At 42.8% G+C, this 27,776-nt stretch overlaps 4 protein-coding genes across 4 annotated transcripts; 2 read left to right on the top strand and 2 right to left on the bottom strand.

The window, feature by feature from the left end:
- Positions 1–38: 38 nt before the first annotated feature.
- klhdc7a (kelch domain containing 7A) lies at positions 39–3,191 on the top strand (the record flags this gene model as incomplete). The annotated part of the gene is made up of 1 exon (XM_080461148.1): positions 39–3,191. One exon carries the CDS (start codon positions 39–41, stop codon positions 2,319–2,321), a length of 2,283 nt encoding a protein of 760 aa, XP_080317274.1. The 3' UTR covers positions 2,322–3,191.
- A 930-nt stretch (positions 3,192–4,121) lies between these two features.
- cfap107 (cilia and flagella associated protein 107) lies at positions 4,122–6,330 on the bottom strand (the record flags this gene model as incomplete). Its single annotated transcript, XM_080460915.1, has 4 exons — positions 4,122–4,327; positions 4,780–4,954; positions 5,315–5,425; positions 6,220–6,330. 4 exons carry the CDS (start codon positions 6,328–6,330, stop codon positions 4,122–4,124), a joined length of 603 nt encoding a protein of 200 aa, XP_080317041.1.
- A 1,997-nt stretch (positions 6,331–8,327) lies between these two features.
- On the bottom strand, positions 8,328–9,850 carry aadacl4 (arylacetamide deacetylase-like 4; the record flags this gene model as incomplete). The annotated part of the gene is given in 8 exon segments (XM_080461147.1): positions 8,328–8,359; positions 8,465–8,639; positions 8,641–8,799; positions 8,803–8,829; positions 8,832–8,891; positions 8,893–8,914; positions 9,659–9,738; positions 9,740–9,850. Coding segments are annotated over 8 exon segments (666 nt in total).
- Positions 9,851–11,968: 2,118 nt separating this feature from the next.
- On the top strand, positions 11,969–19,742 carry dhrs3b (dehydrogenase/reductase (SDR family) member 3b). Its single transcript, XM_080461802.1, has 6 exons — positions 11,969–12,873; positions 16,793–16,936; positions 17,245–17,364; positions 17,804–18,042; positions 18,770–18,895; positions 18,980–19,742. The coding sequence occupies exons 1-6, from the start codon at positions 12,592–12,594 to the stop codon at positions 19,062–19,064; spliced, it is 996 nt and encodes a 331-aa protein (XP_080317928.1). The 5' UTR covers positions 11,969–12,591; the 3' UTR covers positions 19,065–19,742.
- Positions 19,743–27,776: the final 8,034 nt, after the last annotated feature.

The following is a 27,776-nucleotide window of genomic DNA, read 5'->3' as shown; positions in this document are numbered from 1 at the left end:
TCAGTCGGATCAGTCAACCAGCCATTGCTGCCATCACGATGCCCACTGCAGAGCTTGTGGGAGTCCAGTTCGACATGCAGCTGCTGCTGAAACTCGGCGTGTCTGTTGCTGTAGTGTTGTTCGGCACTTTGGCCCTCAAATTTTACAACTCCAGGAATGTGAGAAAAGCTTGTCTCCATGCCAAGGATGACAACAAGCCCAAAAATTCAACCTGCCAAAACTGCAAGACGACACTACGACAAAGCTCACGACAGGAAGGCACAGGCGATGAGGATGAGGATGAGCAGTCCAGTGTCTCGCATTCGGACTCCACCGCTGGTGACCTGACATCTCACACTATCGAGGAAACATCAGGGAACGAGAAAACAAATGACGCCGCTCGAATGTCATATCATGACCGAACTACCAGGAAGGAAGAAGAGATACACTCTGACCAGAATCAGGTGCATCCTGCCACCAGTAAAATTTCATCCGGATCTACTTTGAACTTTCCTTATCCAACAGAGAGTGGGCTGGCCAGTTCAACCGGGCGCCGCTCCCCTTGCTTTTTGCAGAAGCTGGAGGGCAGTGTGGGTGTGGGCAGGGAGTTAAGGCAGGACTTGGGGTGCCTGGGGGCCTACTCCAGCTTCCTTTCCAAGGCAGAGATCAAAGTGGAGGATGCCAATGTAGTACGGGAAGAAACGGGAGATCAGATTGTGCGAGGAAAAATATATGACTACTATGTTGAGTCTTCTTCTCAGTCTGTTACGGACTCTAACACTACACTCGGTCAGTATGAGAGAAATTCTGAGTCCCAGCCAACAGAGTTTGGAAGCCGTAGTAGCACTCTCCCGGAGTCGCCTTCGTCTTTAAGCCCCATCATCATGCGTGATCTGGTTTTCCCACAAAGCACTGCTAAGGAGGCCTCCTCACAAAGAAGTCTCAACCTGAGGCACCCTGCAAGGCCTTTACTCCTACGCAAGGAGAGTTATCTGTCTGCAGCAGAGGAGTCTGAGCTTTCAGTTCCCTTTCTAACTTCAAGATCCTTAAATCCGATGACTCACTCTATGGTTTCATCTGGCAATGACTGTGTTCACCCTACGATTTGTCCTTCCCTAGAGAGCAAAGGCCTTAATGTAAACGATGGAGAGGATCTAGAGACTGTTGCTGGGGCTCCATTTTTACATCTGCCAGCAAACATGGACAATAGCACCGATTTGGAAGTCTTGAAGAGCAGGCTTGATCTGGGAAACTGTTTAGAGACACTGTGCCTGGCCAAGAGGCAAGGCCACACGGCTGGGCAGGAAGCAGCACTGTCTGTCATGTCGGACAACTACCTGCAGGTGCTCAGGGATCCCAGCCTTTATGGTCGGTTAATGGCTGGTGAGAGGGAGCAAATCCGAAAGCAAAGAATGAGGGGCAGAAGGTTTGTCATGGTTGCCGATATGGACCCTCAAGACTGGGTGAGTAACACGGAGCAGCAGACAGCAGCAGCAGCCGAGCAGAAGAGGGTGTCCAGTGCAGTGTACTATTATGATGACTACAAAGATGCCTGGCATACACTCTGCCTGATCCCACAGGAGGTCATCTCTAAAGCCTGTGCCATGTGCACAATGGATAACTACTTATTTGTGGCAGTAGGCTGCCAAGGCTCTGACAGAGAAATGACACCCTCAAAGCGAGTGTTTTGCTACAATCCTTTGACATCCATTTGGAAAGAGATCAGTCCTATGAATGAGGCCAGACCCCGCTGCAAACTGGCAGCACTAGAGGGCTACGTCTACGCCATTGGAGGGGAGTGCCTCTCCTCAGTGGAACGCTATGACCCTCGACTGGACAGATGGACATTTGTGGCTCCACTGCCTAATGATACATTTGCTGTGGCACATCATGTCTCAGTGTGCAATGGAGAGCTTTTTGTTTCTGGGGGGAGTCTCAGGTATATACTACTGCGCTACAATCCGAAAACTGACACCTGGAGGTCGAGTCTCCTCGCGGGCATCAAAGACAGAACTGCCAACATGGTGGCTGTGGGGAGATTTCTGTATAGGTTTGATGTTAACCCTCTGCTGGGTGTCACTGTGTACCGCTACCATACAGTGGCAAAACTATGGTATGAGTGCAGCAGTCGGCGCTTTGTGCGGTGCCCCGCCTTGCACTGTGTCCCCATGGATGGCACAATATACTGCATCAGCCGGCAGTTCACCATGAGGTTCGTGGCTGATGAGATCTCTCCGGCATTCACAGACGAGGATTTGAGTGTTCTTTCGGCAGCCAAAGGCATAATTTACCCCTTTGTCCTGTCACTACCTGATAAGAAGCTTCGGCAAACAAGTGTGTAAAAATAAAAATAAATCACTTTTCCATTGAACCTGAGATTATATTAAGATTGAATGTATATCCACATGAGTATGCTTAACCCATCCTTACTCCTCAAAGCAAAATTGTAAACAATCTACTATCATTCATTTGATGTGTCTTTAAGATTTTTTGGATCAATATCACACCATGTTTTCCTTTTTTTCTGTTCTTGTTTTGTTTTCTTATGTCTTGTCCCTCGCAGTAGATGTAATATATGAGACCCTTAATGGTAGTCAAACTACTGTTTGCTTAGATTTACACACGGCGTGCTGCCATGTAAATTGTTTGATTCTTTGATTTGCCACTCCTTCCTGGCATTATGTTTGTTTTATGTCATCACAGATGCTTAACCTCTTTACTGTTAAAAAAAATAACTCTGAGTAAATGAGTTCATTCAGGTCCAACACATAGAGGTTGGGCAAGACAGTGACAATCTATCACCGTGCTCTTTCATGTAGGGCACAGATATAACTTACAAAGTGGCTAGGATTCAATGTAATTATCAGAAGTTGCTCTTTAAATATGACAGGATGCAAATGGGTATGTCATGCAGTACAAATAGTTCAGCTCCTGAAACATGTGGTACTTCATTTGAAACTGTCAAACTTGCAATGCTTTTCTTTAGTGCTATTTTTGGTGGCCAGAGAGACATGTTTGTATTTTATATTTTGTAATGATTACTGATTGAACTATTCGATTATCTTTTCAAGAATGTGCTTACTGTATCATATGGTTATTTTGTCATTGTCTGTCATTCTACATTTAGTAACCGTATACACAATAACGCAAGAACATTTGCAGTTCATTTTTGAAATGATAATTATGTTGAAAGTGTATATAAAAACGATACAAATATGAAACCCCTAATCGTTTGCTCATTTACAAGCAGTTTCTCACTGTACAGACAGTAAAGCTGAGAGCCTCAAAGGCACAGGGCGCGACATGCTGCTATAGCACCACCATGTGGCGCACCAGGCAAACACACCAGTGCTCCGGGTAAGACATGTTGTGTAGTCGACTTTCCACAAAACAGAGGAAACATGTGATACACAGGCATCAGCACAGAAGGGTGACTGACAGGGATTAAAGCAGAGCTGCAGTGGAAGGCAACAGGTGGGCGGTGAGAAGGGACGCAGATGCAGACTCTTGACCATCAACCATAAGCCTCTTTGATTCTTCCTAATTAAACACTTTGATTCCCGGTAATTGAACGCCTAATGGGATGGGAGTTGGACATGTCCCTTCAGATGTTGCCTGGGATGAAATGCGGTTTCTGGTGCGCCACACAACCTGGGTCAGTTTAGGCATGAACACTTGCTTTGTTTATTCATTTGTTTGTTCTTGTTTTCTTGGGAGTAGCTATGTTGTGTAATAGCTTGCTCTGACTTTCAGATATGAAGAGTGCAGAGAGAGAGAAAATAATTTGCATGCAATTATCCTCTTGAAGGGTGGACATAATTTATACCCCCTTCATCTTCCCTTTGCACTCACGTTCACAACTATACAAAACACCTAGACTAGTCACCACACATGCACGGTAAACCTCACACCAACATGAGAATCGTCTTTATTTTTCTTTAATTCCCTTTGATTTCCCAATTGGTCTATTCCATTCAAGGTTTTTATGCTACCAACTAATGGAAAGAAATAAGTCAGCGGAGTAACATTTTTAAATTAACAAGCAGCCTGCGAGGAAATCCAAGAGTCACAGTTTTGTCTCCAGGCCTGTTGTGATGGAGGAAACAGACAACGATCCGGGACTTGTAAGAGCAAGCGCTGTCTCAGATCCAATCCTTGTTGTTGGGATTGGGTGCATGGAGGTGGCTGGAGAGCATGTGTGAAGCCCTGGCAAAGCGGCGCTGGCAGAAGGCACTAAGTGGGTGTCTCTGGTACGCTGACCTGTACACAGTCAGAGATTGGAGGTGAGACTGCTGCTTTTTGAAATAGTGATTTGTGGACTGCAGAGGGCCAACCTTGGTCGGAGGTTCTGTGAAGAAGAAGAAAAAAGTCAACAGCCATGTTAGTGTGGCCATCAATTACACGTTTGACTGATCTGGAACAATAAAAGACATCTGAGTGCCACCCCCCCCTTTTTAATTGTTCATGTGCACAACTGCTGATGTGTTTTGTTCATGCAAAATTTAATGCACTTCATTATGTTTACCAGACTCATACTGCTGCAGATTAGACAATTCCTCTAAATAATCTAGGGCTGAATGCCACATAAAAGTGTTTTTTGATGCCAATGTTTTAGCTAGCCATAATCAAATATAATATAAATATAATGATATAATACATAAACAAAAACAACAATCATGAAACGATAGATGCCAATATCCCCTCTAGTAGTAATTGGGTAATATGGAGTTCCATTTCTGATATATAATTTATGTATATTTACTGCGATTGGAAATTTGGCAGTTTACACTGTGCTCTTACCAGATATTGGCCGGTCAAACCTCTCGGGCTGCCCTCCCAAGTTGTCTCCATGCCAGGGTTGCAGAGCGGGCAAAGCATCAGAGTGCCTATGCCCGTAGCTTTCGTCATACTGCGTGACCGAATAATGTGAGGATGGTGGGCCAGGGTGGGCAAACAGTATCTTGGATGGAAGCCCCTGCGTAACAATACACAGAAGTGCTGGCATAGCATGCATACAGTGGGCTTCACTCGATTAAGTTATAGAGGGCATGACCTATTCTTTTCCAACAGTCTGCAAAAGGCCCAGTATGTGACAGCGGCAAATTGCTCTAACTAGCCTTTAAATACCCAGAAGATCTGATGATTTCACTCGTTTTTCGTGAATGCTGAGTCTGACAGGAAACTTGCTTTCATGAAGAGTTTTATCACAGGCCTTTATCCCAGCCATCAATATTATGCAGAAGTACCCACAATCTAGATAAGAAACCCTGACTCGCAGGGTTGTGACAGGCATTCAATTGGTGTTAATGCCATGAATGAGCAGTTAAAGGCTGACCTCAGCTCTCAGCAGGGCAGATCTTCTTGCAGAGACGTCTGGCTTGAAGTCCCAGTGGGGCCGGTAGTCGACATGACTGGTGCTGTTGGCTATCTTTGGCTCGCGAGTAAACTGTGTCGGAAGGAATAAACAGACACCGCAAAGAGGAGTGAGGAAAGAGGGCTATACAGGGACTTGAGCAATGAGCCCGGCACAGGGATCAGCAAAGCTCACACTTCAGTATCGATCCACACTGTTGTACAGTATTTCTCAAGTCATTTCTCCTCTCAAATCCTGAACCAGCAGCCTGTGGCTGAACCTCACGTCAATGCAATTAGTCTCCAGCTCCAGCCTCTCCCACCAGGAGGCTGTGCTGATGTAGCTGAACGGAGCCTGCCTAATCACTTTGCTATAGATTTGACTACCAACTGAGGTTCCTACAAAACCTTTGGTAGCTGGTCGCTGTTATGGAATCAGGTTTTACACGCAGCATGAAATGACACACATGGTCTGTGTTCTCATGTCCAAATTAAGTTTTATATTTAAGGCATAAAATATCATTCTAATGCAGAAACTCAAATACTATTCCATATGGGGTCCTACGTTTTAATTATATTTTGTTGGTGGTGAAATACAAATAATGTGACATATGAATGGTAATAGTAATAATTATTTTGGAATATATATTCAAGATTATATTAAAACATGAGTAACTAAAGCAGGCAGATCAATGTAGATACATGTGCAGTGTGTGCTGTGTGTGCAGACACACACAGCTGGGTATGGTGGGGGTAATCTCACTAAGTTCATTTTGATGTTTTTCATGATGAAATTCTTTTGGGGGAGTAACCTTCTGGTATTGTTTGACAATTAGACAATGGTGACAGAGTGGTTAAATAGAGGGGGAAAAGTTTAAAATTGCTTACCTGAAGTCTTTCTTCAGCCCAGTTCCCTAACAGCACTTTGTTAGAATACTTCTGCTCTATTCTCCATCCGGTTTGGGCCCATTTGTCCTGTGTCATAGCTTTTTGGTTCATACCTTACCTGGTGTCAAACAAACTTAGCAGGGGAAATCCGAAACCCTGTTAGAACTGGGTTAGCCAGTCAAACAGATAGTGTGTAGGTGCATTCACCTGACCCCATATTGGCAGAGTCAGGAGGGGAAATGGAGCACTGCTGCCATGGATACTGCAAACACCAAAAAGGAAGGCAGGCAGAGCCTTCTGGAAGCCAAAAGGAGGTGTCTGATATCTTTACTAAAAAGAAATATCTGCCTTCAAGCCAATGGCACAAATATTGTTTTCTCCATGAATTATTTAACTTAATTTTATTAAATTAAATTAAATTAAATTACATTACATTACATAACATTACATTACATTTTATTATATTTTATTTTATTTTATTTTATTATGGGGTTCACACCCACCTACAGTATGCTTAAAAGCTCAAAGAATTCGAGTAACTTTTTTGGCATACAGTAGTCACTATTGCAGATTTCAGCTTCCTTTGCCTCCTTTTTTAATAATTTTATTATTCTTATCAAAATCATTGATGTAACAATTTGAGTTGAAGTTAAAATGCTATTCGTTTACAGTTACTCTACCAGAACCCACACTGGAAAAAATGGCAAATTTTGGACCCAGTTTTAGTTGTTGACGTTCATCCCTGATATGTTGTCAATCCCCTTTTAAAGGAAATGTGTCAAAACACGTATTTCCAGCATTTAAATTTCTTGGAAAATCTGCCGGTTTGTTGACATGTTACCGTCATGAAAACTCCCAAAGATCCCTGAGGCATTGTGCGGACACGATCCCGTTTATACACTCGCAAAACATACACACAGTTTATTGGCCACAAATTCTGGTGTGTTAGTAAACATATCGACTTTGGTGTGATTGATTTGAATAAGTGCGGCTTGGAAATTTGTGGAAATTTGTGGGAATGGTCACGTTTTTGTGTATTGGCTTATTCTCTGTGCAGGAGTGATACCTTATAAGGGAAGTATATTTTGGTAGAATAACTTTAATGAAGCATATTTTCAAATCTAAATGTAATATAAATTTAATGTAGGCAATTTGAAATGATAAAATAACAAGAAATGCAAAAACTAGGAAAAACGGGCATGACTTTTGGACAACAAGCAGAAATTCAGCAACCTTATCTCTATAGAAGTTTTATTTTCGACTGCTTACTCGCACATTGGTAAATACGTTTCATTTTCAATGGATCCCTGATACACATCACAAATAAATATTTTAAAACATACAAGAAAATAACTTTTTACTTGTGACTAAACCATGTGAGGAAAAACCAGCATGTCCTTCAAGAGGAGGATGGTAAACTCCGGGTCTACAATGACGTCAATGTTTTTACTTACAATCCATTAGACAATAGTCAATTACCTGTAGCATGCAATATCTGACTGAATGTTAATGCTAACTGGCTAAGATAAATAGTGGTGTGTTGAATCACCACAAATCTGGTGCTTCGGTCTGTGACTCCAGCTGCTGCCTCGTGAAAAGGAGGGCTGATTGAATGACAAACTATTCCCAATAAAAAAGCTTTGTTTGCTGACAAGGTGTTTTACTTCGGTGGTTTTCACCCCCAAGTTTAATTTTGGAGGTTTATTAAACCTTGTAAGACTGCGGGCTTGGTGCCTCTAATTTGTTTAAAAAGAGCCTCAAACTTTATGTCTTTAGGTTACGTCGCATTTCTGGAATAAGACTTGTTTAGGTCTTGTTTACTGAGTTTTGTCTCCCATATATAGCATAATGTTAATGAAGATCACTGGAGGCAAGATTGTTTATAAAAATGTAAAACAAGATGGAAAGCAAAATACAGTTTATCATGAGATCCAATTAATAGCTTTAACAGTGTTTTACCTTAAAGTACCCAGCATCAGCCTGCCCTGCTTATGGAAAGGTCAGCCAGCTCTGATCAGAAAAAGGTAATCGTGCCAGGAAATCTCACCTACACAGGTGACAAATCTTTATTCAAGTCCAACAGTCATTTCCTCTAACAAATCCCATCATCACTCAGCACACTCATTCGTCACACTCACACCTGAGGATGAAGGTTGTTGGGAGTTTCTGAATGACTGTTATCTGATGGCCAAGGTTCCGGACCTGCTTTGGTTGTATGATGCATATTGTGCGGCTGGATGTTCACCGAAACCTCCTGTGCGACACTTGGGATTAAGTAGGAAGGGAGAACCACTCCTTCTGGGCTCAGTGGAGACATGGTTCCCTTCCAGCACTTCTTGGCACATAGCCGTGTCTCCGCCGAGGTCCTGCAGGAAGCAGAATGCCATGTGGCCGTGAAACAATATGGGCGCAGCGTGATTTTTGCTTGTATGAGGGCAGGTTGAAATCTTCCATCTGCGGGACTGGGTAGACAAGGAACTGAGCGCAAAGGGATGGCAGATGTCCGTTCGCTCTCCTAGCCAGCCTTTGGCACAGAGCTGCTGCCAGGTTAGCCCCAGTGCTGTCCCCTCCGACTGCCCCTCAGTGAGGATCCACGCCGAACTCTCTCTCTGAGCCACAGACGAGAAGTGACACGTCACCGATTCACAGTTGTCCAACTGGGCAGGATTTCTTTATTCGGGGAGCTAATCGATACCTCAGGAAGGTGAAAGGGAGGACAGAAAAACAATATATTGAACTGTGCCTCTTTTCTAGACAATGGAGATATTGGATAGAGATGTGAATCCTGGAAAAATGTGGATATCCAAAGGAGATCACGGTGGTGTCAGATTCCTTGGCAGAGTGCCGACAGACTTCATCGACAGAATGTGTTCAGGATTAGGTGGACACACACAGTTGGCTGAAGATATTATGGTCTTGTAACCATTGATCGCCGGCAGAATACAGAAGTCTTTGTTAGCTTTTCTACATTTGATGATATCATTTTCTACACTCGGTCACCGCATTCACAGATTTGCGGGTTTGGCACCGAGGCGAATGAGTAGATGTAGAATTCAACCCTGATATGGAAAACGTGAGCTTACCTCAAATGGAAGGTTAGGAATGGAAAGATGTTCTTGATAAAGAAAGTCACAGTGAAGGTTATTCCGTCTGGAAAACCATATTTAGTATGACAAGATCAAAGACGGGGAAACACATGGCTGTATTTCTTTGCACCTTTGTTCAACGTGATTTCTTATCTTTAAAAAAAAAAAAAGTCTCTGATCCAAGCTTTATCAGGTCCTGGAGGACAAAAGAAGGACGGCCATGCACGGCCTAAAGGAGCAGACTTCTTTTTTTTTCAGCCCCTCACACTTCTATCGATTCCAAGTTATCAGTTTACAAATAAAAGTGAAGAGATACAATGGTAAAAACAAAATTTTAAATAACACACACACACATATTGACACTCATTACAATCACCACGCCGGCAAACAAGTTATGAACCATGTGCAGCTTCCCGCTGTTTGCAACCCCCACGAGGAATGTCTGAATTCATCAGCTCAGCGTACACAAGTCCAATTACTCGAAGGAGGGAGGCTGCAACAAGAGCAGCAAAGCCAATTATTAAAATTGCAATGCCAATGCTCATGGTGATGCCATTCCTTTCTGTTGAAGGTAACTCATTAAGACTAAATGTTTAATCTACCTGCCTTCAGCCTCGATTCCCTCCTCCCACATGCTCCTGCAATGCGTTCTGACCTTGGATTCACTCAATGGGATGCTTTGCAGCCTGTTGCTATGAAAAAAAATGATTATATATATTTTTCCGGCATATTTCATAACCGCTTCGACAAACTAATTAGATTTTTTTTTTTTTTGAAATCAAAGAAATGCTCAGCCTTGGAATATTGCACCAAATATTTTATGTTAATGATGTGGCTTTTCAAGTACTCTTACGCTTGGTCCTCTTTTTGTTGCCTTCCAGTCTCCGATATTATTTCTATGGAAGAAAATATGTGTCCTAACACAGAGAGTTACAGGGCCTCATTTTCATTTCCTGTTATTTAGGGGAAGAATACATTCATATACTGTAAGAACTCATTGGAAATGTCTGTATCTGAACTTTCACTGCTGATCTGTAGATGGCAGTGATAGCATGAGTATAAATAAACAGCTCTTTCTAAACTCTATTTACATTTCTGCATAATGCCTGTAAAACCTAAACTCCTTTCAAACTGCAACGTAATCTATTGTGATGCAATTTGCAAATCTGCTAAGTTGTGTTTGATTTCCCTGTAGCTGAGAATTCTTTGGTATGAGCTCAAAATACATCTTGACTTTGGGTTCACGTTTTTGTAAATCCATGAGAAGAGAGAAAAAAAAAAAAAATCCAAAATGAAGACAGCATCTGGAGTCATGTTGTCTTGGAGTTCTTAGCAGCCCCCGAGAGCCTCTCTGCCTTCTCTAAGTAGCTGAGCCCAGCACAAAGCAACCATTGTGAGGCTGCTCTTTAAACCCATCCCAGTTGCTGAAAAAGCCCTGCATTCAGCCATACCCAGTAAAAATCACAGTGCCAGGGCCAAACATCACAGACTGGAATCTTGTCTGAGGCCCATGAATTCATAGGATTTGTTTTGGAGGTATTAAAGCGGCGTTCTGCCGTCGTCCTGCCAAGCTTTTGGGACCAGACTGACCTATTTCCCAAACTGCACTGTCACATGGTGAGAGAGAGAGAGATAACCTGCTTCAAAATCACTGCCATCGCAATAAATTGAATTCAAACCATGAATGGCTTCACGGTTGGAGAGCACAACCGAGAGAGGGCTAGTGAAGGCTTAAGCTATAATTGGATCAAGAAAAGCAGGTTTCCATGTTGAAAATATAAACAACATGTTTTATATATGAAACAACTGATGGAAATGTTTCTTCATCGCCAGCATTTGACATAGCAGATGACCTTAAACCAATTTTATAGATTCCATGTCTGCACGCTTGTCAGCACATGAGAAAGCGTGATGAGTAACTAGATAAGGGGCACACCAGCTGTGGCATGTCACAGAGGGAACTAAACTCTATGTTTACAATAAATAAGCAATTTCATTTAATTATTGCACATTTTAGAAAACAGGTCATCGTCCTATCTATAGATAGACTATCTATCTATCTATCTATCTATCTATCTATCTATCTATCTATCTATCTATCTATCTATCTATCTATCTATCTATCTATCTATCTATCTATCTATCTATACCAATTACAATCACCAGGTTTGTGCCACATAAGTGGGGCCACTTATTCAGTGAAATGTGTCTTGGACTTCAGTACCATCACATAGAATAAATAAAACTATAAATGCAGACAAATTCATTTAAGTAAGAGCCTCTGGCCACATATTGTATATTGTACAGCATGTCTCAGGCTATGTATAACCCTGACACATGACTTCATGCTTGTTGTTTGTATTAAGTGAACAAAACAATCTGTTCATCAGTGTCAGTCTTAATTCAATTTTTTGCTTTTCAAAAGTATTTTTAAACCACTTTCTACATCTGTGAAGCACTGTATCGTGCATCAGCCCTGCAAGAAAGATGGAAGATAATAGAATGATACCATTCTTCTGAGAGACACCTCAAGCTGTCAGTATTGTATAACAACATTCATATTTATTGTGTGTGTGATTGCAACATCCCTGTTATTCTGCATGTTATGCAATGGGGGGGGGGGGGGGGGGGGGGGGGGGGGGGGTGTTTAAATGTGGTTCAGCAGAAATATGAAGTTAAACATTCAACAACACCGCGCACCCACCTGGGACGCAGCGGGGGGCGACCACTGGGGGAGGGTGAGGGGGGGTAACCACAGGTTGGGAAGCACGGCTACACGAAGGGGGTGGGGAAAAGAGGCAAATACTCAACCAGCCAGGGGAGACGGGCAGTGGAGAAGAAAAAAAATATCATCCCCACTTAACATGTCAATCAGGATTAATGCTCCTCCAAACCTCCCCTCTAGGTTGATCCAGGTCCTGAGCTCTCCCCTCGGAGCCGGGGCAGAGCCGGGGCAGAGGCGGTAAGAAGATATATAAGGCAGGGCAGCAGGCAGCGCGGCACAGCCCGCACACCGCGGAGCGTCGTCTGGACTCTCCACGTCTCGATCGGCGCACTGACAGCCCGTAATGAGCGATCACTCACGCGCTTCCAGAGCTTGACGCAGTATGGACTAAGATGTCAGAGCTCCTCGGAGTCATATAAGTGGCGCCTGTATTCTCGCTCGCCAAGGGTGGATTTACTCATGCAACCATCTCTGGAGCCGCACACCAGACTGTTTGCATGCGGATAAAAACTTGCAAGGGAGCAAAGAAGTAGTTGTCCCTGCACTTTTTAAATTTTTTTTATGTGTTTGTTTTGTTTGGAGGAGGACATCAGTTGTGCGACGAAAAACGTGCTGCGTAAAAACATTGTTCTCCGTGGGCTCTCCGAGATGGAGCTGAAGAGTGTGTGTCGCATGATCCTTCTCCCGGTCCAGATACTGTATTATGTGCTCAGGGCAAGTTTGCAGTCGCTGCTGCCGAGCAGGAGGAAGGACCTGAGCAGGGAAGTGGTGTTGATCACCGGCGGAGGACGAGGCATCGGTCGACACCTGGCCACAGAGTTTGCCAAGCAGGGAGCCAGAAAGGTAATCGGACTACTTGTTGCACGCTCTTTGGTGGCTGGCAATTTAAACGGGATTTCTTTTGGGATGCGTGTGCATGCAGGTTGTTGCACTGAAGCTTAGTTTGGGTCAAAAAACAAAAAAACTGCCTTTTTAGAGGGTGAACCACCCCCCACCCCTTCCTTGATCCTCCAACCCCTGCTGCTACAGGTAGACCTGGTCAGTCCTGTCTCCTCTGTCCCAAGTGTGTTGTAGTTTCCACTGTTCTATGAAAGCAGGGATCATGACCTCTAAGTAGCCTAGTTGGTCCTGTGAGAATGGAAACTGTGCCCTCAATCTTGTTGCAGGCGTTGCACAACAGCTTGGGTCAACCAGAGGCCAGGTCTGGACAGCATTTGTGGCTGATTGATGTGAATATGTGTTGTGCTGAGCTGACATTCATTCTGCCAGCCCTGGGGTACTTTTCTTGGGTTATGTGACACGAAGAAAGTGTTTTATCCCAATAGTTATACTGTGATGAAAGCATTGATTCGTGTGTATTTTAAGTGTGTGTGTGTGTGTGGGGGGGGGGGGGGGGGGTTGGAGATGTGCAAAAAGCCCTACTGAATACACTTCAAAGCCATTCACCTCATAACAACCATGCTATCGCCCTATTAGAGGCCGTTCTGGGCTTGTGCTTTTATCACTTATTGTGTGCGGTCCTTGTGCTGCTGTAAAATCTGCCAACATATAACAAAACAACAAAAGCCTCCATCATGCTTCTAATAAAAGCCGGATTAGGTTTTGTTGTCAAGCATAGCATGACAACTTGGGATGTCTTTTATGGGGTGCATGCTAAACAAAAGGGGTTCACCGGGAACACCTTGGCAAATCTAACCCATTACAGTTGATAGGATGCGGGGTCTGATGATGTAAATAATACTGACGATGCACCGTTATCATTGCTTTCATCAAGTCGATGTTATATCATGTTGTTTTTATTATTGTGTTGATTTCAGAAGTAGGTTTGTTCGTGCATGCCAGCTACACAACTTGGAATAATCCAATAAATGTCTTGTTTACCTCCTCACTGCATATTATTATTTGAAGAGCACATCACCCCACAATGCACCCTCCCTGCCCCCCCCCCCTCCTTCAGCCTCCCTCCAAGGCCTAACAAGACAAGACTCTGCTGCCACAGAGACGATTTATCATCATCTCTGTGCAGAACATGCAACTTTAGTTTGCCTTCCAACCCAATGGCTAAACATTATGCAGTCCGATGAGTCGCTTGTGTCCTTTAGCAGTAATGTGTTAATGCAGAGCAGCTCTATTTTTGATTGCCTCGGATGGGAGTCGTCATTACACATGGGGGGAAAACGGTGGTAATTTCAGCCCACACTGAGCTACCCAGCTGAAAGCTGCAGGTTGTGATTATCTGTTCATGTGTGACACGGGTGCCACATCGCAGACGCTTTCTTAAGGCGCAATTTTAGCAGCTTGAAAACATTGCTAAAAGCTCAGCGAAACAGTAACTGCCTCCTTCTGTCTTTCAAAGCCATCTCCTTGGGGGAATGAGCAAGAAGAAACCAGTAGGTTTTAAAAGCTTTACTTTGCAGCTGCACAACAAAGGATGTCACCATGCTTTTCAGCACCCCATTGTGTGGTATTATCAAGGTGTGAAGGGTTTGAAAACAACACCTGTGGTAATGTGTGTGACAATCACTCTCTGCCTAAAGAGATGCTATAAAGAAATAGGACGGTAATTATGAATAGGGCTAACCTCGATGAACTTGTGCTCACCCCAGTTGGAGCCCCCTTTGTGACTGGCAAGCGGAAGATCCTTTTTCTTCTGCTCAGGCTTTGGGTGTTTTCATGATGAAGACTAACTTTAGTGCTGATGAAAGAATTCACCGAGATGAAAAAGCAAAGATACACAAGGGGAGCCAGAGTTTCTTCTTTCTTCTCCTTTTTAGCGGAGGAACTGGCAAAGTAAAGCCCTGAAACAGTAAACCACACCAAGTAATTTCTTTTAAGAAGCTTCCAATAGCTGCATTTGCGTGATTTCGGAAGAGTATAAATAGTTAATGAATTCCAACATCATATTTCTTCAGAGATCCTTTAAAGCAGCCCGCTCGAGAACAAAGCATTTACAGGGAATCATAACATCTTTCACGAGCTTGTTAGCATTACATAAAAAACATCTCCTCACGGAAGATGAGCCAAATCAATTCATTGACAACAGGTCTGGGTGGGTGCGCTTGTGTTGCGCTGGAGGCGGGAAGCACACCACTCCCAGCTGGGTATTGCCCTGCAACTGACCTTGCTGTCTCCGCAGTAATTAGACAGCGGCAGGCGACTGCCTCCTGAACTCCTGCTGCCCCCTCTGTGTGCCGCCTCTCTTCTGGCCCATACAATGGGTGTGAAAAGGAGGGTTCATACCCACCCATACATTCAACCCTGCAGATAGAGTATCACTGTAATTCAGCTGGAGCTCCTGGGGACTCGGAGATGTACACCTCAGCCTGTGGCATCTGCACCATTTATCCCGAGGTCTCGTTTCAGCCTTTGCAACATTCGTTTGTTGATTAGGGAACCTTTACTTACAGCCAGTGTTGACTTAAAGTCTTTTTAGGCATGCTGAGTTTGAACAGTCACTGGATTATCACTGATAGGGAATAGGACTCATGCAAGGTCAATTAGAAACTGTTTTCCTTACAGTTTCTCTGCAGATACCAATTTGGCCAGAGCCTGTTTGCTCTTAGGGGCTTTGTGTTGTGACGGGTGATAAACCTAATGAATTAAATAACATTTAAACAGGAGAGCACAGTTTAAGTGCTGACTTTTAATGAGAACTGTCAGCTTTGTTTGTCTGGCTCAAATCCTATTAAAAGCTTTCGGTTATTTATCAAGACCTGTCTGCCTTCACTGATTACTCAGATGGGCTTGCAAATGATTGCAAACAAAAAACTCAATCAAAAAGCAACTCAAGCTAGGACCGTGCACAGAGGGAGGCAGAGCCCCTGATTGCTCCAGATCTGATAAAGAAATACCTTGTAACAAGCTGACAAACTAATTTTATATAGCATATGTCAAGTTGTAGAATTAGATCTCTAAAGCTCAAGAAAACTAGAAATCTCTCCATCTGATGCATTTAGAATGGTGTTTATAGATGCACAATCATGTTAAACAGTTTAAGTGACAGGGTGAACTTTGAGCTGAAAGACTGACACACACACACACACACACACACACACACACACACACACACACACACACACACACACACACACACACTGTCTTTGACTCTCAGATACACAAGATCACTTTCCAGAGGACTTTATGCTCAAATATTAACCTTGGTCACGGGCGACTGGCCAAATCCCACACTGGCGTCCTCTGCACTTCGCACACACACTGTTTTCAGACTCCCTGACCAGAAATGACAGGGCTCATCTGCCCAACAGGCCGTGTAATCTCTTTGAGAATTTGTGTTTGAGAGATGAGGAGGGCTCACCTCCTGATTTCATTACCTTTCCCTGACCCCGAAGACTGACAGATCTAATTGCCCAATCACTAGTCCCCCACCTCCATCCAAGCCCATGTTCCCTGCTCAAATGACCAGCATTCATTTAGTCTTCGGGTGGATGAAGAGACAATTCATTTGCACAGCAACCCCCGAGCCTTTAATCTTGCTCGAAAACTATTTGTTGGAGAGAAAATGGCCTCTCTGTTCTCTGAATGAAAAGAGCAACTCTGCTCAAACATTTCCTCAGTTCCACCAGGACTTATTGCCAGAAAATTTGTGCAACATGTGCAAGGTTTTGTTGGTGGTTGACTGTCATGAAAACATCCTTTTCTCTTGCTTATTAGCAGTAATTCGTTTGATTTTCTTCAGCTTTGCTTAACGAGGAACACAAGTTTATTTGGTTCTGACCTTTTAAAAAATCTGATCCCTTGCTAGGTGATTCTGTGGGGCAGAACAGAAAAGTGCCTGAAAGAGACGGCCGACGAAATCTCCCTCTCTGGAACGGAGTGCCATTACTTCCTATGTGATGTGGCCAATCGGGAGGAAGTTTACAAGCAAGCCAAGGTGGTGAGAGAAAAGGTATGCCGGTTTAATATTTATAAAGGTGATTCTGGCTGTGCATGGAAAATTTTACACAGCGTGAAACGCATCACAAAGTAGTTCTCTGGGATGTCTTTCTGTCTCATCCTTATGTATATTCGCTCTGAGCTGCTCTGTCTTCCATCTGGTGTATAGATTACACTTGGTCTGAAATATCTAAACATGAGTAGGGAATACTGCTGACAGCTCTGGTGCAGCACAACTATATCAACTCAGGAAAGCAGACAGAAAATACTTGAGATCTCTGACAACAGTGTTGTTGTTTTTTTATGCACTTTTATTCTCAGGTGGGGGATGTTACGATATTAGTGAACAATGCAGCGGTCGTTCATGGTAAAAGTCTGATGGACAGCGATGATGACGCTCTCCTGAAATCCCAACATATCAACACCATGGGACAGTTCTGGGTAAGATTTGCATGAAACTAACCAGTTTTACTGCAAATGTAGGGACATTCCTCCAGGCAGACTATCCATGCTGTTGTCATATTTAGATCATAGCATAGCAATATGTGCAGTAGGCACCCCAGACTTGACAATCATTACGGCTATTATGGCAGGTTAAGTGGGGTATTTCCAAAAGGCCTCGCAACCACAGAAACATCAGAGGAGCTTTGAAACTCATGGCATTTTTTATTTTGTATGGAGATCAAAAAGCTATGTCGTATGCAGACAGAAATGCAATTATCAGCTAAATGGAAATGTAATCTTTGGTTACAGCGTGGGCCCGTTTCCCTTGTCTGTTTTTCTTTTTACTTTGCCGAATACGTTCCACTGCTTTCTCCACACCTTCTTCCACCTCGTCTTTATTCTCCTCCTCATTGTTCCTGTTTTCGTCTCCTCTCAGACAACAAAAGCCTTCCTGCCTCGAATGCTGGAGCTCCAACACGGCCATGTAGTATGCATTAATTCCATCCTGTCCCAGTCGCCCATCCCTGGGGCCATAGATTACTGCACCTCCAAGGCCTCATCGCTGGCTTTTATGGAGAGCCTGACGCTGGGCCTGCTGGACTGTCCCGGCGTCAGCTGCACGACTGTGCTGCCCTTCCACACAAACACAGAGATGTTCCAGGGCATGAGAGTCAGGTGAGAGGATGAGAGGACACCGACTGTCCTGTGAATGTTAAAAGATATGTGTTGTATAGGCCATGTGAGATTTTAAACCAGTTAATTGGCAGCAATTCCAAGAGTTGGTTCTCTTATTTATTCAGAGACACAAACATATGATGCATTTTCACTGCTTCAGCTGACTTTCAACTATTAGTCACATCCACTCATTCACACCTCAACCTTCCATCAGATCATGGTTTGTATTTATAAACACACAAAGTCTGACATGCACTCTATAGATTGTAATGAAACACACAGAAGCTTCTGGTGGTGTGAGAATTCAGTCTCTTCCCTTGGTTTCCTCTATAATGAGCTGCGTAATAATCACATACATGCTGCATTGGAAAGCTGTAAAGTGAGTTATTGACAATTTGCCCAGTCCTCTGACTCCCACACTTCCCCGGGTGAATGTTGGTGTTGGCTGAGAGTGTTCCTTGTCATGTTGTCCAGCATCGATATTGTATCAATCCAGTGTCTTTTCCTCCCTTGTGGATAAAATATTTGGAGATGGCCAAACCTTGAGTCATTCAAACTTTGCAAAACAACGTAATTACTGTGCAGAGGAATGAAACTACTTTAGACCTGTCACACTTTAGTGAAATGGGAACGGAAAGCCTGAGGTAAATAAAACATGTAGTCTTGTTTTTGAGTGTGGCTGAATGATTTCCAACATCACTCAAACCTACTTTCTTTTACTTTGTAGGTTTCCCCAACTCTTCCCACCCCTCAAACCTGAGGTAGTTGCTCAGAGGACTGTGGAAGCGGTCAGATCTAACAAGGCCTTCCTCTACCTGCCCTGGACAATGCACGCGCTTGTCATTCTCAAAAGGTAAAAGTCCTCTCCCTTGACATTTGCAGTTGTTGCATTTTAATTAGCTGTAATCTTTACAATCTACCTCTGTTTCTTCTGCAGCTTCATGCCACAGGTCGCACTAGAAGAAATCCATAAGTTTTCTGGGAGTTATACCTGCATGAACACGTTCAAAGGGAGGACATGAACCTGGATTGCACACAGTGTGAGAGCAACCTCGACAGCTCTATGGTGCGATGACGGGGAGTATGGACCTTAAGACGACTGAAAGTGACGAGGCCCTGTGATACCGTGGAGACAAATACTTAGGGGACATGCAAGGGTGTTGCTTCCGCAGGTAGAATGAATTGATGAACTGTACAATACATTCTGGTCGTGTATGTTTGCGCGTGCGCGCGTGTGGATTTGTAGTATTGAGGACTGAATGCCATTCTCACTTTGAACAGAAGCCATGCATAGGTCTGTACTAGCTATTCGGGAATTTTTGTTTTTTTTTGTGAACTTATTTTTAGTTTGTTTTTACAGTTATTTTTTTTAATTCTCTTTTTAAAGTGTCTTCAAATCAAAAACAAGATAATAAAGTGGAGTTTTAGAATTGCGCCGTCTCTCTTTGTGCATGATAAAAATAGAAACGGTGAACGCTTGGGAGTCGCACGCTGTTTTGATGTGTCTGGGTTTCGACTCCCTTGGCAGTGTGATAATACCTTTGTTTTATTCCAAGCATGACATCAGCGACTGTGACAGGCGATGTTGTCACAACATAAAACACACTCTTGGGGGCATGTGGGGCATATTCCTGTTTGTGCTCTGCTGTCATAATATGGAGCAGGGGGATCGCGTAATTTTCAATAAACATAATGAACTCAAAACAAATCAGCAGGCCCCCCGTCCTCGCATGTTTAGTGCGGTTCAGACCACAGTCTCTGAACATGTGCAGGCAGAGAGATGGGGTTGTTTTTTGTTTTTTTTCCCCCACTCAGTCGACATTTCAGTCCTTAATCATGGAAAAGGTGTTTTTTTTTGTGTGGGAACACTACTCCATATCAAACTTCGTTTGTTCTTTTTTGTTTTTAACTTGGCTTAAAGACAAGTGGCAGAAATCTTTAAACTTATCACATCATTCAACCACCCCAGTGTGCACAAGAAGAACATGCAGACTCCAAACAATAAAGACCCCCTGAGCACAACTCGGGCTCAAACGGAATGACCTAACTGCTATGATGTGCGATTACTCACCACTACTTCACTGCACAACTCCGAAATGCTCATCATGCGGGGAAAATGAGCTACAGTATATGTAGCCTCTTTTGCTCAATTACGTATTAATTTGAGCATGTTCTCATACTTCACAAAAGGGAAAGTGAGCTGTGAAAAGTACAATAGATACAATTTGAGTCAGAGTTCCACAATTGCCTTTTGATTGGGCATATTATCGCAAAGCTAGAAAAAAAAGAAACATTTCCAAAAGAGAGACCTACTCATAAAAGAAATGACCAGAAACTCAACAGTGCCTTTGTATTTTAATGAAACAAATGTCTGTGTAACCTGCAAATTTGCAACAAGCTACTCCATTAACATCAAAGTAGCAGAAACACATCTTTTACATGGAGAGATCTGAGAGTCAATCTTATGTAAATTCTGTATTAGTAAGGAACAAATTCTCACCAGTATATTAAACACATGCTTTGACATTTTGGGAAATGTGCCGAATAGCCTCCTTGCTCAGAGTCAGAAAAGAATATCAATACCATTCTCTTTAATCAGAGTGATATTGATCTTCCTATCCAGCTCTTGGCAAGATACCCTGATATGAGCATAATATAGTTTAAAAAATGTTTTAAACTTTGCCTTTAACAGCAATAGCATCAGGAACAAAGCAGCAATCTGAACTCTGTGTTATGGAAGAGAGGGACAGTAAATGTGTGATTTCTGTGTTGAAATATTTCTTTTTTTTAATCAAGTAACACGACAGACATTTTTACTAATGTTCTACAGAATTGTACAAGACGATGAGGTTTAATATTGTTGATATTCGTAATCTATCCACTGAGTGTTTTTTTTTTTTTTTTTTAAACAATGTGTCTCCAACATCAGACTAATAAACTTTAGGTTATATTACTCCTCAAAATATGCAGGGTCATTAGGTAACATCAGTGGTAATAAAGTAAATAACAAGGTTAAGGTAGTGTTTTTTATCCTTTTTCAAATCTCAGATGGAAGATGGTTAATTGGGAGTTGTTAATGTTTAATGAGATAAGGCAAAGATCTGACCTCACCGAGGTTTAGCTGCCTGAAAGAAGAGGATGTAGTCAAAATGAAAGTGCTCCACTCGGCTGCACTCTTCTTAACCTCAATTAGAGGCCGTGTTGGGCTTCCCTTAAAAAGAGTAAGTCTCCTGAGGAGTCTGAGCAGTTCATGTATGAACTCGACCAACATTTGAGACTGAGGAAAAACTGTCTTTGTATTAATTTTGCTTTCAGCCTGTTGATGGAATGAGTGCGTCCCCCCCTTTTTCCAAGGCTTCAGGTTTTAATATCTGGGCATTTGTCAATGTCACAGTGTGTTTCTGACTGTATGGAGAAGCTTGTATTACACATACGGGACACTTCGATGAATCCTGTCTGTGATGAAAAGCTGGTTCCCACATAAATCCCGCGGACTGCTGCAATGACCAATAGATGGGTGCAAAGCTCTCTCTCTTTTTACAAATCTTTTAATCAGAATCTAGTTTTCCTTAGTTTTTGAATTTTCCAGATGTCATGAGCAGTGAAGTAGTTATGCTTGTGAGGAGTACATATACGAAATATTATCAGTGGCAACAGAAAAAGATAAGAGAAACTATCATTTTACTCCTGTGTAATTTTGGACTCCATATAAGCATCTTCTGTCTCAGTTAAAAAGCCTTAGCACACATATTTAAAGACAAAATGGCAAATTAAGCATTTTTTTATGACAAATGACAATTCTGTTTACTCTATAGAAACACATAAGTATATGCTTGTGAGTGGATCGGGATCTTTGTGTTTGCTTACTCGGCTCCTCTGATTGCCCCCCGTGAGACCATAACTAATACGCCATATTGAGATCAGAGCAAAGAGCAATGTTCAGTGGAAATGCAACTGAGCAAAAGTCTGCACTTACTCGTTGACGGTGCTTTTTTCTCCCCACTACAGTGAGGTTAATAATGAAGCCAATATTCTTAATATAGAACGGAATATGTGCAGCATTGCCTTACATGCAGATACTTTCTGATTTTGAAACGAGCTGACACAGAAGGAGGCACGACTCCATGTGGCTCTGTGGTTTCTGGGATCTACAAAACTATCAGACACACACACACACACACACACACACACACACACACACACACACACACACACACACACACACACACACACACACACACACACACACACACACACACACACAAAGAACTTTCCCCTTGGTGTTTTGAGAGCAATACACAAAGTAATAAATGCATGAAGGGATATGGAGATCACAAATCCAGACTTACAGAGAGAGAGAGAGAGAGAGAGAGAGAGAGAGAGAGAGAGAGAGAGAGAGAGAGAGAGAGAGAGAAAGACCCCTTATCTTAGCACAAGTCAAAGCAAGCTTGCACAACCAAAAGCTCTGAACCCTGAGAGTGGCTGTAAATGCTGGGACAGTGCCTGGCCTTTGGCTGCCAGACAAGGCTCATAAACATTCATTTGAATCGCAGCGAACCATAAATGCCCTCCTGTGCACTCACGATAGGGCCGCACATTGTGATCAGTAGGTGACCCGCACTGGTTTTTTTTTTTTTTGGGGGGGGCAAGCAGAGAGTGAACCCGAGCCTCCTTCAAGGGCCTGTTTCTCATTCTCTTTGTGAGCTGTTGCGAAAGCAGAGGGAGAAGAAGCATGTTGGGATGGAACTAGGTCGAGGAGGCATGTAGTGCACGTATGCTGGAAAAGGAGGGCTAAAATGGTCGGAAATCTCTCGGGGCAGGTTCAGTGCAAGGTTAGCCAAATACTGAATAAATCAAAGAGGGGCTTGGAAAGCCTTTTCCCTGCTGAAGGCACAGAGCTCCACGGTGACTGACCAAGCGCAGGTGGAAGCAGAGGACTTAAGGTTTGGTCACATGGGAGGAAATCTGAGAATGTAGCTGTCCCAGCTGTAACCACATTCCCTGGTGTCTCTTCTGAGCTTTTCGGTTTTATTCTCAGTCGTAACTGGAGTTAAAAGATGTGTTTAGAGTTTATTGCTAATGTGTTTCATTCGTCACGCAAGTTTGTCCCAAATGTCTATAAGACAGTATAAGCTACTACAGCACTGTTGTTATGGAATGCATAGGAAATTCCCCTCTCCTTACACTGAAAGAGAGCAACAAGCCTGAAGGTATTTTCCTATATGCAGTCCAAGCCTTTGCAATCCCAACACCGGGGCTTAGAAAGTCCGCCTCCAATGATCCATCAAATATATTATAGGCGCCCGGATCTGGGGTCCGTTTGGCTTGTTGCGCAGTGATGCTGAACGCATGCAAAAACTCAGCCAGTACAGGATTCTATAGTTATTCACATCACATACACATACAGACTCTTGAGTTTCCAGGCAGATGGCTCGCTATGACTTTGAAACTTGATATGTCTGTACTGCTATGACCAGTATCCCACGTTTCCCCAAACACGTCGTGTTTGTTTTCACTTTACATTTTTTTTCTTTGTCTTATTTCTTTTTCCCCCATATATCTAAATTTTACAACACATGCCTGCTACCATTTATTTAAATATAAGCACTGCTGATAATAATTGCATTGAAAAGTAATGCTGTATTTTAACACCAGTAACTAATTCAATGCATGAATTTACTAATGTAGTTACAGTTACTCAAGTTTCATTACTGGTTGTTTCTATCTTACTTAGTTGGGGAGCTCCTGTCTACCCTTTGCTCACAAGCCAATTGTTAGCTTTTGATTTGGCCAAACTTGTCTTGACAGTTACTATCTTTCCAAACTCCTGTATACTGGAGTGGCAATACTTCATTCATTTCGAATTCATTCTGTCCTCCTGAAGGCAACATGAAAGATTCATAACGTTAACGGTAGCTTGGTGCTGTCAATGTTTCCAAAATTTGTACTTTATAAGTACTGCATATCTTACTGAGTGTTTTCCTTCTACTCACTGAATTTAAAGCATGAATCAGTCATTAAATTGACTCACTCAGTGCTGACAACTCACTTAATGTGTCACAGCAACACTACATTAAAGATATGTTCACAACATTAAAACACCATAATCAAGATAAGAAATAACAGTATTGCAAGTGGCTTAATTTAATGTTTAATTTGGATTAACTAATATAAATGGCTCATCTACTTAAAAAAAAAAGAAAGAAAAAAAAAGCCAGAAGCAGCTCAATTAACACAATCTCTACCTGTTTTATGAAACCATCCATAATAAATGAAGTACCATATTTCCAAGATAGCCAGTTCCTTTGCACTAATACACTGAAGACAAGTGCTATCAGATATGTAAGCTGTGGACTATCACCTGTAATAAACCCCATGAGGCTGTTTGTTTTTGTAGACACTGCCCAAAGTCACAAGCTGAAGGAGCCAGAGCCAGAGGTAACAGGGAGGCAGTGGACTTCTGCGCGGTGTTATTTGTTACAACACCTTATCCACTTTCTCTGAGCAGTGCTGTTAGCCCTCTCGCCAACTCGTTGCTGGGTTCATCCATCACAGAGTAGGTAGTATGATAAAAAGGCTCAGCCCTAACCCACAGCAAGGGGCCAGGCGTGACGCCTCAGTTGACCTGTCAAACTGTAAGAGTTATTATACACTGTGGTGTTAAAGGTTAAAGGGAGCAGCATGCTCAGAGGGTGCCAGTCCTCAAAAAAACACACAGACAAACACAGCCCATAAGATAAATGTAGAAAATTAGCAGCATTTTCATGAATGTATAAAGAATCCATGTTACATGTTAAACTCAGACTGAAGCCCCCAATGTTCACTGGCAGAGGGTCACTGCCTGCAGCATCCTCTTACTACTGTTATCACACTCGTACAGGTTGCATATAGCAACGAAAACAAGGACAAATGAAGGGGCTGATTTTTAAACAAATACCTTTCATAAATAACAGTTTCGGCCAGTTAAATGCCACACTGAAATATTCAATTACTGTCGGAATGCAGTGTTCACAGAAAGCTCATACATATGCATCAGGAGGAGTAGCTCTACAACACAAGGTCAAACACTTTGTAGTTTGGGCATAACTCTCCATAAATTGTATTCATCACTGGCTACCAGCTATATCTACACAGTCATTTGTCTACAGCTTGCAGAGAAGCACAGGGTATCTATATGGAGATCTTTGTTCTGAGAATGTTGCTGAACATTACGGAAAGATTTGTCTTCTTTATCGCATGTAGCTCATTAAGAATGGTCTCTAGAACATTGTATCATGCCCAAAAAATAAAAAAATACAATTTGGTTTAAACCAGATCAGAGCAGCGCAGAACGTGCAGACAACAGTAGGAAGATGTCTCACTGTTTTCAAATAATATCTCTACCTTTAGTCTGACACTATGTGATTTTGAACTAAAACATGTCATGTAATTTCTTTGACTAACGCTAACCACAGATTTCAAAAGTGCAGATGTGGCATTTAAAGTTCTGATCTTCCAGGGTGCCACATGACATTAAAAAGAAAAATCCCTCTGGGTCATTCAGCTTCACAAAGAAACCAAGAGCGCTCTGTTTCACATGTGGTTTCCAGTGTTCTGCTTTTGAACACTGACAGTTAACAGGGAGAAAGTAGGAGGTAAGAGCTGAGGGACAAACAAAGCAAAGTAAAGCCTCCTTTTCACTGCAAGCAGAAGGCAAACACTCAAAAGGGAAGGGTGTGGGAGGGTGAAACACAGTTCACATTGCGCGGATGGGCTCTGGATATTTATAAAGCCCACCAGGCATCATGTCAGGAGAGCTCGGCTGAAAAAATGTTGTTCCCAGATGGATCGTTTCAGCCAGATTTATTTATTTCAGCGGAGCTTCCTCATAGATTAAGCAACAGTGTCGCAGCATGGGTGAACTCTGTGGCTTGGCGTCTGTTGCCAGCAGTCTGCCTTGCTCAAGGTGAATCAGATGTGGGTCATGTGGAGGGCACGGTTCTCCAGACACCATCGTCTGAAAAACAGGGCAGATATCAAAAGGTGTGCCAACCTTTTTAGCTCGCCATCGCTCTCATCCAGACAGAGGGAGGTGCAAGGCGTGCATGCCGCAGACTCTTGACTACACAAACACTGATCGCGCTTACAGGAATTAAAAATAGACGACATGTCAAGTCTACTTTCTTGGCTCGTGTTACAATTACTGATAGTTAAGATGCTCTTTTTTAAAATTCTCTTGGCGCCGAAGCTCCTGATTCATCACAAGGCTAAATTACACAAACAAAGCCCGCCCAGGCCCGCAGCCTGCATGCATGTCATGTGACCAGAGTTGGCGGCCTCTGTGAACTACACCTGAACTTAGCTAAATGGAAACAGACCAAACACATCGTGTGCGTCAGGATGAAAGCATCCCTCTGGAGAGCTGTTACTGAGGATTTTTTGAGCAGAGGATGTGGGTTATCAAGCAGCACAGGAGAGCTGAAAAGCACTTTTCAAAATGATTGAGTCAGCATGAAGCATTGTTACATGTCTGGGCAAAAATGGCACTTAAAAGCCCGGCAGGACATTTCTCTCCTCGATTTTACCTTTCTGACAGTGGAACCTGCCTGCTTGCCACACAGACATTCAACACAAGTCCCTAACCCCCATTATTTTTTAACCTTGTAGTTTACTTTTCAAGTGTGCAACATCAGATAATGATGAGTAACAAAACAAATAGCATGTGTGATCCCTTTATTGTGTAAACAATCTGTTCAATCTGAACACAGAAAACCAGAATCTGTCCAACAACTGAGACACTGAAGAAAAACAACCTCCACACAAGCTTCAGGTATGAGAGATCACTGAATGTGTAGGAAGTAAATCCGCAGCAGCGATCCTCCTAGTCAAGACATGCTAAAGAGTTATTCTGCACTCACACAATGTCCAAGCTCTCTCTCTCTCTCTCTCTCTCTCTATATATATATATATATATACACATACAGATATATATTTCATGGCAGAAAGGATAGATAGGTGTGCAATGAAGATAACTGAGGAATAGCCAGTTTGTGTTTGTGCCTTTCACACAGAAGCCAGGAAGAGTAATTGCCCGCTCAACACCTCAGAGGTGAAAGGTTGGCGGTGAATGCGGGGGGTGGTCATACAGCCTGCCGTAATTAGCCTGCAAAAGGACAAATGAGTCTTCCACCAGATCGCTGTGAACATGTCAGATTTAGACCACTAAAGACCTTTTTGCAAGATATTATCGCGACCTTTGACAACACTAGGATTAAGCGATAGGCTGGTCCAGAAATGAGGTTGGAAGTAGTTAACGACAAGATTTGCGACGACAATCGTATGTGGTGCCATGATTATTTTTCAACAAAAGAAGGTATCGCACACGCACAGAAGAGCAGAAATTTATTAAGGCAGCTTCAGCTGGCAAAGCAGTTTGTGTTCTTTAAACTCATTCCATAAAGTATAACTAATCTAGATACAGGCATCTGGGTGTAATTTGGTTGAAAGGGGGATTTGTATGAAGAGTAATATGCAACACAGCTGCCCTCATGAGACATGATGGGGTTTGTGTGCATTGTAAAGCATTTGATCAAAACGATGAAAACTGCACAGTGACCTGTTTTCAATTGTCGTGAAGCCTGAAGGCAAAGAGCTGCAATTTCGTGCAATTTTTCAATCAGACACTTCCACCATATATGGACAACGGACAAGCAGAGAAGTTCTTCTCCTGCTCAATTAGACTGGGTTTCAAATAA

Source organism: Lipophrys pholis, assembly GCF_963383615.2.
Source record: "Lipophrys pholis genome assembly, chromosome: 4".
NCBI lineage: Eukaryota > Metazoa > Chordata > Actinopteri > Blenniiformes > Blenniidae > Lipophrys > Lipophrys pholis.
The sequence above is the reverse complement of the archived record's forward strand: the minus strand, read 5'-3'. Positions and strand labels throughout refer to the sequence as shown.

Coding starts and splice junctions, on each gene's coding strand:
- dhrs3b (XM_080461802.1), top strand. CDS start 12,592: ATGTGTTTGTTTTGTTTGGAGGAGGACATCAGTTGTGCGACGAAAAAC. Junction 17,365..17,803: donor ACACCATGGGACAGTTCTGG/GTAAGATTTGCA, acceptor GTCTCCTCTCAG/ACAACAAAAGCCTTCCTGCC. Junction 18,043..18,769: donor TTCCAGGGCATGAGAGTCAG/GTGAGAGGATGA, acceptor TTTACTTTGTAG/GTTTCCCCAACTCTTCCCAC.